Source organism: Choloepus didactylus, chromosome 6 (assembly GCF_015220235.1).
Source record: "Choloepus didactylus isolate mChoDid1 chromosome 6, mChoDid1.pri, whole genome shotgun sequence".
NCBI lineage: Eukaryota > Metazoa > Chordata > Mammalia > Pilosa > Megalonychidae > Choloepus > Choloepus didactylus.
This window is the reverse complement of record NC_051312.1, coordinates 134180325-134193279: the sequence shown is the minus strand read 5'-3', so window position 1 is coordinate 134193279 and position 12955 is coordinate 134180325. Positions and strand designations below refer to the sequence as shown.

General features: G+C 38.1%; 1 protein-coding gene across 1 annotated transcript; it reads left to right on the top strand.

Annotated features, from left to right (window-relative positions):
- Window positions 1-391: 391 nt before the first annotated feature.
- Window positions 392-10584, top strand: MPZL2 (myelin protein zero like 2). Its single transcript, XM_037841621.1, has 6 exons — window positions 392-611; window positions 1590-1756; window positions 2050-2260; window positions 4891-5038; window positions 8630-8704; window positions 10264-10584. The coding sequence occupies exons 1-5, from the start codon at window positions 554-556 to the stop codon at window positions 8691-8693; spliced, it is 648 nt and encodes a 215-aa protein (XP_037697549.1). The 5' UTR covers window positions 392-553; the 3' UTR covers window positions 8694-8704; window positions 10264-10584.
- The last annotated feature ends 2371 nt before the right edge of the window (window positions 10585-12955 follow it).

Below are 12955 nucleotides of genomic sequence, written 5' to 3'. Positions count from 1 at the left end.
GAGTTGTAGTGAATCCAGTCCCAGGCTACAAATGGCCTAGGTGGTGCTTCGGGAAGTAAAATCAATGCGGGGAGGTAAAATCACTGCAGGGAGGTTTCACCATCCCTCTGCCGTCCAGCCTGCCGCCTGCTTTAAGCAGGATGTGTGCGCGCCCAGCCCAAAGCAGGCCGGGACCTTCCCGACTGGCACCACCTCCTGCGGCTGTTTCCCAGGCCAAGCGGAGGCCAGAGCCCAGCCCGATGAACCGAAAAGCAGAGCGCCCTGCAGAGTTCGGGGCCTTTGTGCAGACGCGCTGGTAGCGGAGAGGGCGGAGGGAGGAAAGGAAGGAGGGCGTTGGGAGCGGAGGCCCCACCTTTCATTCCAGTGGAGCGCGCAGCCACAGCGGGGATGAGTCACAAGCGCGGGCGCGCGGATTCCGACAGGTGAGGGGACTCGGCCGCCTCCTCTCTCCGGGAACCAGGCGGCGCGCGCTCCAAGCGGAGGGGCCCTGGCAGGGTGCTGGAGCCCTCGGTCTGCCCGGTCTGATCTCGGGGGCTAGGGCTGGGTTTCCCTCATGTATGGCAAGACCCTTACGCGGGTGGGGCTGCTTCTCCTCGGCGTACAGCTCACAGGTAAGGAGCCGGCGGGCCTCCCGCAGTCTTGTCTCCCTCGTGTGCCCTACCCTTGTTAAGTTAGCGAATGTGTTGAAGAAGTCGCACGAGTTTTGTTTGGGAGCCGGAGCTGCAGATGCAGGTCATTTTAGTTTTAATTTTCCTGAAACCAAAGTTGTGGGATCGCTTTTGGGGAACTGCTTTTGGACAAACAGGTTTAGGTGTGTTTGTGCTGCCAGGGATTCAGGCACACTGAAGGCTTTCTAATCTCAGGTTACACACCATTTTTTTGTGACTGCTCTCAGCGTCCCGTTGCAGCAAGGATTTGGCACATGATTTCTGCCCATGGGTCTCTCTGGGAAGGGCTGAGATCAAGGAGACAAACCTACGGTGGTTTTGTGGTTTTCAAGCTGCCCAAACAGGCACTTCCTAAATGTAAATATTATGGTCAAAAAAATACCACGTGGTATAAAGTTTCCAGCATAAACTGTCTGGGGGTTGATTAATTCAATTTCTGGAGAAGACTACAAACAGTAGGACTCCACATAACGAAGACTCTTTCTGGGAAACTTACCTGCCAGGGGACTGTGATGCACACAGTACATAATGCTCAATCTCAGTATAATGCAATGCTTAGTTTTTTTTGTTTCTGCTTTCAATTTTGTCTGCCAATGTTTGTAGTTTGGGATGGAAGTTTTGGAGTGGGAACCATGAGGTTGGGCTGCCATGCCGTGGAGCAAGTGAGAGCACTAGGAAGGCTCCTTGGGGTGGGGTGGGGTGGGGTGGGGTGCTAGTTGTTACATGGAATGGGAGGGTCAAGTTTGCATATAGGTAGGAGGATGCAGGCTCTGGGTGAGTAAGTGTGAGAGTTGGGGCATTTGAGTTCTGCTCTCTGCCTTACTGGGCATTATTTTGGAAATGTCAGCATTATTAGGGATGGTTCTCTCATCACTACTTCTCCTCTTAACCCTGCTTTGTCCTGTTTTTTCTCCATTGCAGCACTCTGGCCCATAGCAGCTGTGGAAATTTACACTTCCCATGTGCTGCAGGCTGTTAACGGGACAGACGTTCGGTTAAAATGCACTTTCTCCAGCTTTGCCCCTGTGGGTAATGCTCTAACAGTGACCTGGAATTTCCGTCCTCAAAATGGGGGGCCTGAGCAGTTTGTAAGTAGATTATTGTTTTCAAGGGAACTCATGGTTAGGAAAATAAGTCGATCCATTTCTCCTTGCTCTTCCTGTGTTTTTCTTAGCAGCAAGCACTGGGTAAAGCTGGGAAACAATTCCTGGATTAGAGATTGAAATCACTAAAAGACAAATGAAGGGGAAAGAAAGGAGTTCTTGCAAGAGAGCTACAGACAGGGCAATTAGGCTTGCTGTGTCTCTTTTCTGCTCTCACATCTCAGCCTCCCTGCTCAGGTACTGAAGAAGAAAGACCTTCTGCCTTTTCTCCTCTCTAGGTATACTACTACCACATGGAGCCCTTCAAGCCCATGAGTGGGAGGTTCAAGGACCGGGTGGTCTGGGATGGGAACCCTGAGCGGTACGATGTCTCCATCATCCTCTGGAAGCTGCAGTTTGATGACAATGGGACATACACTTGCCACGTGAAGAACCCACCTGATGTTGATGGGCTGATAGGGGAGATCCGGCTCAGTGTCGTGCACACTGGTAGGTTATGCAGGGGAAAATGGTTGGAAGAAGTGCGTGCGCTTGTTGGAGAGGGGCAAGCTTTTGTGATGGCTGAGCGTAGAGAAAGATACTAAACCCTTGGAGCTGGGAACTTCAGAGAGAGTCTGAAGAGTTCTGAGGTAAAAAAAAAAAAAAAAAAGGCTTTGTTTAGTTGTGGGAAGAAACAGAAAAAACAATAAAGCAAAGGGACCCAGGGAATCTGTTACAAAAATGGCACTGGATACATGAAAGGGAGAGGAAGCAAGTCTCTAACAAAGGCTAACAATAGGTCTGTTCATTCATTTATTTCTTCAAAAAATACTTACTGAGTACCTACTCTGTGTCAGATACTGTCCAAAGTGCTTGTCATGTGCCATCTCATTCAATTCTCACAACCACCTTAGGCAGTAAGTACCAATAATGGAATCTAATGTTTATTGAGTACTTCCCACATGTCAGGGGCTTTACACGAAACATCTTATTTAATCTTTACAGATCTCATCAGTTTATTATACTCTTAGTACCTCCATTTTATCAATGAGGAAAATGAGACTCGAAGAGATTGTCACTTGCCCAAAGTCATAGAGCTGATAAATGGATTCACTTAGGACTCATACCCAAGCATCTCTGACTCCAAAATTGTACTCCAATCTAGTGCGTTGTATTTCCTGCACCCTTACAAAGTAACCTAGAAAACTGTGCCAGATAATAAAGAGCAAAGAGCACAAAACTTAAGAGCTGTAGATCTGGGTTTGAATCACTGCTACCTTTACCAACTGCAAATAAATCTTATTTTTCCTCATCTGTAAAATGAGGATAATAATATAGTGAAGATTATGGTGAGGATAAAATGATATATTGCAAAAATAGAAAAAAAAACACTCCAAACTGCATTGAAAATTACAATAGCTACCATATATTGAATGTTTATTATGTATAGGCACAGTACAGAACAATTTACATGATTTAATTTATCCTTTATAAGAACTCTATTGTACAGATAAGAAAACTAAGGCTCAAAGAAGTTAATTACTCCATGTCCTAGCTTCCTAGGGCTGCCATAACAAATTACTACAGCCTGGGTGGCTTAAAACAACAGGAATTTATTTTCTCTCATTTCTGGAGGCCAGGAGTCTGAAATCAAAGTGCTGGCAGGACCTTGCTCCCTCCAAAGACTTTTAGGGAGAATCCTTCTCTTCCAGCTCCTGGTGGGTCCTGGACTTCCTTGATTTGTAGCTGCATAACTCCAGTCTCTGCCTCCATCTTCACATGGCCGCCTTCTCTCTGTCTCTTTGTGTCCTCTCCTCTTTTTATAAGGACACTGGTCACTGGATTTAGCATCCAATCTAATTGCAGGATGATTTCATCTCAAGATCTTTAACTACATCTGCAAGGATGCTATTTTCAAATAAGGTCACATTTTGAGGTTCTGGGTGAACATGAATTTTTATACCCCAAATCACACAGCTAGTAAATGGTAGCGTTTTTAACAGAGCTTTCTCTGGTGAGTGCTCTTAACCAACACAGTATCACTATATTCATTGTATAAGCCTGTAAAGTGTTATGATTTCCTCCTTTCATTCTTAGTACGGTTTAAAATCATCCCACAGGGCCGTATCAGTCAAGAGCCTGGAGGAGTCATTTGAATATTGAAAGAAGTAATGTAATGTCTTTGGACCTAAGTTTCTTCATCTGCAAAATGAACAGATCAGACAGGAAAATCAGTGGTTCTTAAACATATTGGGGTCCCTACTCTGAGAATCTAATGAAAGCCATGGCCCCCGCTCCACACAAAAAATGCACACACTCACAACCTGGGGACTTGTGGATGACCACTCCTCCACCCCCTCTTCTAGAGTCTAGGCTAAGAACCCCTGAGCTAGACGGTCTTTAGTGTCCTTTCTGACTGAAGGTTTACTGAAGTCTAAATCAGGAATCAAGCTAAAGGGCAGGAGAACCAATCTTCATAGACTAGTCTGGTTTAGGACTCTTCCTTCTGGGTTCTCTCTTCCATCATTCTCACACTAGACTGTAGTTACTGATTTAATTGCTTGTTTTCCAGTGGCCAGTGAGCTTCTTGAAGATTGTTATTTTTGGCTTTCTATTTCCATCACAGTGCCTGGAACCTAGTAGGCCTTTAATAAATTTGAATAAATGACTGATTGAATGACAGGGGTAAGAGGGAGACAGGGAGAAATGGGTTTGGACACTAGGTTTGATTAGGTTAGCAATAACCTTACCCCAGTGGGTAGTTCAACCAGCTGAGTGGTTCTTGAACTTGAGCATCCATCAGAATCAAATGGAGGACATGTTAAAACACATATTGTTGGGCCCCACTCCCAGTGTTTGATTCAGTAAGTCTGGGGTAGGGCCTGAGAATATGCATTCCAAATTTTCAAGTGATGCTGTTGCTGCTGCTTCTAGGACCACACGTTAAGAACCACTACAGTAGTCTGTATGGCTTTTCTACTGTAATTAGGGTTTCCAAGGTAATAGGGTATTTTATATATAAAGATAAAGAGATAGGAAGATTCCTTTTAATAATAAAAATACATTCCTTTTATTTCTTTAGATTTCATCATAGTCCTCCTCTTTTTAGAATCCTAATTTGATTTTTTTTCTTCTTTTAGTACCCTTCTCTGAGATCCACTTCCTGGCACTGGCCATTGGCTCCTCCTGTGCACTAATGGTTATAATAGTAATTGTGGTGGTCCTCTTCCACCATTTCCGGAAAAAGCGGTGGGCGGACAGAGCTGATAAAGTGGTGGCGATAAAATCGTAAGGCTGGGTGATATGGGAAGGTCTTCTTGTAGTACTTCCTCATGGAGACTTGGTATTTTGCACGGGGGCTAAATAATTGTTGAACACATAAACTTCCCTTTGAGTAAATCCCACATAAAAGAATTCCAACTCATAGGACAGTTAAATTAGGATGTAAATTAGTAACTTTATAAAAGATTTCTTAATTTTACAATATTTCATCATAGGATCTCTTTACTATGTGGATTTGATTTTCCAAAAATCTGCTTTATGTAAACTTTTCTGGAATACCTCCCCCCACCCATTTCTTTTTAAATTTTGGTATGGTAACACATCTGAAAAACAAAATTTACCATTTTAACCATTTAAAAAATTTTAAGTATTCACATCAGTGGTATTGAATATCTCTTTTAAAGTAAAGTACACATTTATAAGAACCACTGGGCTAGGAAGGTACCAAAGGAAGGGCAGCAGTGCTGATAGTAGGCACTCAATAAATATATTTTTACTGAGATATGATTCTTCCTTTTAAACTGTACATTTCAGTGCTTTTTAGTATATTCATAAAGTTGTGCAACCATCACTGCTATCTAATTCCAGAAGATTTTTATAACCCCAAAACTTGTACCCTTGAAGCCATCACTGCTTAATTCCTCTTCTCCCTAGCCCCTGGCAACCAATAATCTACTTTCTGTTCTTAATGGATTTGCCTAGACTGGACATTTCATATAAATGGTCTGGCTTCTTTCATTTAGCACAATGTTTTAAAGGTTTTTCCACATTATAGGCATGTATCATACTTCATTCCCTTTCATGGCTGGATAATAGTCCATTATATTGATATACACATTTGTTTATCCATTCACCAATTGATGGACAGTTTTTCTCCCACTTTTTGGCTATTATGAATAATGCTGCTATGAACATTCATGTACAAGTTTTTGTGTGCACAGATGTTTCCAGTTCTCTTGGGCATACACCTAGGAGTGGAATTGCTGTCATGTGGTAATTCTATGTTTAAACTTTTTGAGAAATTGTCAAACTGTTTTTTTAATCATATTTTTTCATTGTAGAATATAACATATATACATAGAAGTGATAAATTTCCAAGTGCAATTTAACAAGTAGTTAGAGAGCAAATTTCAAAGACTATTATAGGTTACAGTTCCACAGTTTCAGTTATTTCCTTATTATGAAATATAACATATATACAAAAACATAATATCTTTCAAAGTATGATTTAACAAGTAGATATATAGGAAATTTCCAAAGTTGTTCTGAGTTATAGTACCATAGTTTCAGTTATTTCCTTATTGTGAAATATAACCTATAACAAAAAGGTATAGCTTTCAAATTACAATTTCACAAGTAGCTATAGAACAAATTTCAAAAGATGCTATGTGTCACAGTTCTACCATTTCAATTCTTTCCTTCTAGCTATTCTAATACCCTAGCAACCAAGAAAAAGAAAATTATATAAAGATTCAGTATTCATAATCCTTTGTTAAATTCCATCTTCTCTGCTGCTACCCTTTCCTCTAGTTTAATCACTTTCCCACTCTTCAGGGATGTCTAGGCAGGGACCACCCTAACCTGTTCATGTTGAAAAGGGGTATCAACTTTATGAGCAAAGGGGACACATCTAGTTGATGTTCCTGAAGAGGCTATTGCTCTGGGTTTTGGGACTTAGCTGGCATAGGAGCTCTCTGAAGGATTAAGGCCAAACTTTTGAAAAATGGCTTGACCATTTTATATTCCAATAAATGATGTATGACAGTTCCAATTTCACCATATGTGTCTCAGAACTTATTACTGTATAGCTTTTTTGTTATAGCCATCTAGTGGGTGGAAGTGGTATCTCATTGTGGTTTTGATTTGCATTTCGCTAACTACTAACGACATGAGCATCATTCCGTTTACTTACTGGCGATTTGTGTATCTTCTTTGGAGAAACATTGATTCAAATCCTTTGCCCATTTTTAAATTGGGTTATTTGCCTATTTTATTATTGAGTTATAAGAGTTCTTTATATATTTTGGATACCAGTTCCTTATTAGGTATAGGATTTGTAATTAATTTTCCCATTTTGTAGGTTGTCTTCAATTTTTGATAGTGTCCTTTGAAGCACAACATTTTAAAATTTTTTAAATGCAATTTTATTGAGATATAACATAACATACAATCATTCAGTGTATAATCAGTTGTTCACAGTATCGTCAAATAGTTGTGCTTTCATCACCACAAACTTTGAACATTTTCATTACTCCAAAAAATAAAATGAAAATTAAAATAAAAAAGAATATCCAAAACATCCCATTCCCCTCCTCCCCCCATTGTTCATTTACTTTTTAAAATACAGTTTGAGATACAGTCACATACCCTACAGTCATTCACAGTGTACAGTTATTTCACAGCACCATCATACGGTTGTGCGTTCATCACCAGAATCAATTTTTGAACCTTTTCCTTACTCCAAAATAAAAGTAAAAGCAAAAATGAACACCTAAATTTTCTATCCCCTCCATCCCACTCTATTCTTCATCTAATTTTTGTCCCCCTTTTCTACTCTGTCCATATACTGGATAAAGGGAGTGTGAGCCACAAGTTTTCAGTCACATAGGCACACTATGCAATCTACATAGTAATACAGTCATCTCCAAGAATCAAGGTCACTGGGTTGCAGTTTGACAGCTTCAGGTTATTTTCCTCTAGCCATTCCAACACACTAAAGACTAAAAGGTGATATCTATATAGCACATAGGAATGCCCTTCAGAGTGACCTCTTGACTCCATTTGAAATCTCTCAGCCACTGGAACTCTACTTTGCTTCATCTCTCTTCCCTCTTTGGTCAAGAAGACCCTCTCAATCCCACAGGAAGCACAACATTTTTTAAGTTTGATAAAGTCCAGCCTATCTATTTTTTTCTTTCGTGGCTTGTGCTTTTGGTGTCACATCTAAGAATCCATTGCCAAATCCAACGTTATAAAGACAGACATTTATGTTTTTTTCTAAGAGTTTTATAGTTTTAGCTTTTATATTTAGGTCATTGATCCATATCAAGTTAATTTTTGTATCTGATGTGAGGTAGGGGTCCGACTTCATTATTTACTGGTTGATATCCAGTTATCCTAGCACCATTTGATGAAAAAACTATTCTTTCCCACCAAAGTAAATGGAATTGATTTTAAAGAGGCTAATGAACCAAACTCTGAGTCCTGGTTTGAACAGAAGTAAATATAATCATTAAAGATTAACTACTAATGCAACACAAAAACTTTTTTTTTCTTTCTGAATAAGGAATAGAAATTAGAGGTAGGATACTAATGGTGAACTCAGGTGTCAGGTCTAAATCTCTGGTGTTCTCAAATCAGATCTTAAATTAAATTCCCTCACATTCTGAAAGTGACTACTTCATATACCCAGGATCATGCTGAGGCATGAGTATTATTAGCTAGTTGACACTAGTGGTTCAGGGCTCTGTAAACTTGAATATACTCCCAGGTGCATGTAATTCTTCCCAAAATATGGGAGAAAATACCTTACCTAAAACTTGTGTAGAATTTTCTGCCTTTGGTTCTTGTCGTCTGATTTCTGCTTCTTTGTTACAGAACAGAAGAGGAAAAGCTCAACCAAGAAAAAAAGGTCTCAGTTTATTTAGAAGACATGGATTAATACTTTAGACGGTAAGGTTCACAAATGGTTGATTTCTTTTCTCAGCTTTCTGATCTGTCCGGCCAATCTCTAATGTGGATCTCCCTGATATTGTTGTTAGGTGTCTCCTACATGAGATTAGACAAGATGGGACAGATAAAAGTTTTCTATTAGCTTTATAGATGGCTCCCTTTTGAGTTTATTTTGTGCAAAGGATTATGAATGCTTAGAATGCTAAGGTGATTTGAGGCTTTTGGGTTAGATTTATCACCAATAACAATATATTACCTTTCAACAGGTAAATAAATCTTTTTATTTTATAATGAAAGGATTAATAACCACACTAAGAGAGGAACTCATTTTGACAGGAACAATTTGTAATATCTGGATTGATTTCAACTCCTCTCGTGTAGTTATTGCGACTTTGACTCCAGCTTTAGTGGTGTGTGATTCTGTTTTTCCACTCTTCAGGTTTATCAGGCTTAAAGAGTAGGACTATTTATTTTTCATCTGCTTAGAAATTCTCTCATTCTTTGAAATATAGGTCCACACATTTAATTTCTAGTAGTCATAAATGCAGACTTAAAGCTTGAATTTTATACACATAATACAAGAAATTTCTTGATGCTAGTGACTTAATGTTTAAACTGGTTGGTTTTCCTAAATAAGAGGAAATTTTTATAGAATATATACAATTATTTGTGAAGAAAGTTACATTTTAATAGGCTAAAGCTCAAGTGAAAGACCTCAAGGATTTATAAAATAGAATACAGAGAAAAGGATTCTATTTGTAAAATCAGAAAACCAAATTTGTTATCAGGGAGTTTTTACCCAGAGCTAGTGTCTTTTTAAGATTAAGCCAATTCTCTAACAAAGAGAATTGATTAGATTAAAAGAAGTTTAAGAGACTAATACAATTAAGTGCAATGTGTGATCCTTCATTGGATGGATACTAGTTTGAATAAACCAGCTGTAAAAAAATTTTAAGGGGATATTTGGGGGAAGCTTGGAATATGAAAATTTTGAATATGGATATATTAAAGACTTATTATTTTTGTTAGGTATGATATGATAATTGTATTGTGATAATGTAGGAAAATGACTTCAAAATGCATTCGGAAATAATGAGTGAAATGTTACGATGTCTGTAATTTGCTTTAAAAACTTCAGCCAAAAAAAAAAAAGACATAAAGCAAATATTGCAAAATTCTTTAAAATTAGGTGATGAGTGAACTCCATACACTGTCCTCTTTACTTTTCTTTATATTTGAATATTTTCATAATAAAAGATTAAAGGAGGAGAGAGAAAGCGCAAACAAGGCATGTGCATACAAACTGTGGATCATCCAAGTTGTGGGTGCAAGGCATTCAGAGGCTATGAATTAAGGACACTGACTCTGATAATAAGAATCAGGAAACTTCTTTTAAAAATTAAATTAAGGGGAGGATAAATAAGTTTAAGAATATTTGCTTTCTTTTTAGAATGGAGAATAGATGTAATAAGAATAAATTTGTAAATCAAAATGCCAGGTACTCATATTGCACTTTTCCCCAATGCATTATCTGTATAAACTTTTGTTTTGTATTTTAGGAGGCTGAAGATTTCCAAGAATGAGAACTCTAGGATAAGTGGAAGTTAATGGAAGCTCTTCTTTGGCTGTTCCAGTTGTGGCCTGTCTTCCAATGAGCTCTGCAGTACATACCCACCTAGATAAGCAACACCCCTTTGAAGCCAGTATAGGGCCCTCTGGAGCAGAAACCACCAGACTCAACACACAGCCCTGTTATTGAGATTTTATTTAATTTCAGAGTATAAATATTTTCAAATGCTCATGAGCTACATTTTTGCCCTAAATCACTCCTTGTGGATTTTAACTTGTATAAATATATTTTGGCATCAAATGAGATACAACTTAACTTGTCATGACATTTCTTTTAACATATTAGTTTCTTTTGAAGCAGTACTCTTGCTACCAAAGTCAGTGTGATTACTCTCTGTCCTTCTCACACTCTCAGCTAAAAGGTGATCTAAGTCTCCCAGCTTTTTCTTATTGATTATCAGGAAACTCTAAATTCACTGTTATGCCACAGTTTGATTTTTATGGCTCTCCTTGAGTATGGGACACATCCTCTTTTATTGAATTAATTTCTTTCAGTATCCCAGATGATAGTTGTTTTTTTCATCTTTCTGTTCATCGATTCAAGCTTTACAATAGCACAAGTCTAAATCAGAGAGTAACTAGAAAAGGCTACACAAATGCTAATAGATTGACAAATGCCACCTCAGGCCAATTGCCTTCTTTATTCATTGTTGTGAGAAGTAATCAACAGTGCAGGTCTTTCATGAGCTGTGATTATGTAGCCTACCATGTCTCCCCTCCCCCTCTTCCCCCCAATTCATATATCTGTAACAGCAAAGTCTATGATCATTTGTGGACTGAGATCATCAAGCTATTAAACAGAAGGATTCTGAAGTAGTACATTACAACTTTGCAAATTTAAGACTGGTGAAAGATCAATCCTAAATGATAATTTTGTACAGCATAATACAGAGTTTTGTGAACTCGAAGGGATTATTTAAAATTTTCTTTATTTTTTGTTTTAATTCACTTGCCTATTTGCGGGGAAGGAGGATTTGCTGTGGGACAAAGAAATAGCAAAACTTCTTTAACTGAATGAAATGAACTTTATTATTCTTTTTTAACCTTGTACTGGTAGATAAAGCAAACTTTGCGAGTGGGCTCTGGAAAGAAGAGCGCCTTTTTAAAAGAATTCAGTTTCCCAGTCTTTCCAAACGTAAGCTATAGCAACATGTGTTTAAAGTACAGAAAACATCTAAAAGTTTAGGCCCAGTTGAAGTGTTCCCAGCCTGATATGTTCACTTTTCATTGACTGGACTGCAGATGTTACTTCTTTTCACAAACTAGAATTTTCAAATAGATTATCTGTATTTGAGGTTTAATTTCCATATGAACCTTGATTCTGAAATTCATTCAAGTCCTGTCTCATTTGGCCTTTCTATTATCTAAAAAAGTAAACTTTCAATACTAGTTTTGAAACTAAAAATTAGATTTGAAGTCTATTATTACCTTTCATCCACATTTGATGTTCTTCTTCATAATTCAACTTTTGAAAACTGGATGTTTCTTCAAACAGATGGCCTGATGATGTCCCAAAGTGTAATGAAGTAGTTAAAAACTCATGGAGAGTCTTTTCAGCAAAACTTGTAGCTTGTATCTGGGCTAAATACTCAAGGGTAATATGGTTTGATTGTTTTGGTGTCTCCTTCCTAAAGAGCACTTCTGTAGTGTAATTTATTTTTTATTATGCCTTGAACACTCATGTAAATAAACCTTTAGTAAATAATTGTATGATTTGCTTATATATAAATTAGAAAATTTACACTAGCAGTTATCAGAAAATAGATGGATATACATTTTATCTTCACTGAAAAGTATTGTTAATGGAAACTTCCTAGAAGGCAATAATGGATACAATTAATTTCTACATGAATTTCCAAAGAATTTTCACATTGTTTTGGGTAGCTAGGAATTGGGCATAGTAACTTTACTTAGTTTGGGGGCTCTGTTTTTGAGGGAAGTGCATAATCTGTTCTAGTTGGTACATTACTCTTAATGGAGAAAAGTTTCAGCTTTCAAGAGTCTAGTAAAGGAATGGAGTTGAAAAACTGAAAGTACATTAAATCTTCCCCAAAATTTGAAGCATACTTTTGTTCCCCTCCTGCTTTCATTAACCACACAGACATTACACAAGAATAAGCTGACTAAAGATAAAAGCAAGGTACTGACCCATCTCTTTTTCAGAAGGATGTGACACCATCTTTTCATTTCACTTCATAACATTACTTCCTTTTCCAAACAAAAGGATACACAAATCCCTGTCCATATTTTCCTCCAATATATATTGTATTGATTTGATCTTCATATTGCCACTGTCAACAGCAATTTAATAAACACCTAATTCAGGGAAGTACTGAGCTGGATGCTCTAATAGTTACACCCAAAAGATACGAACCAAAGAGACTGAGGCACATATTGACCACAAGAGCCTAATACATAGTTATCTACTGACCGACTGATCCTGTATGTTCTAGGTCCCTATGAAATGTAAATTTACAGGAATCTATTCTGAGAGCGTTCAACTACAACACTATGGGTACAACGATTTCTGGAAGAGTCAGGATCAAGACTATTAGGTACTGTTGCAGTCCATAAAAATATATTAAGTCTTCCCTCAATTTATTATTGTGAATTTTCCGAAAA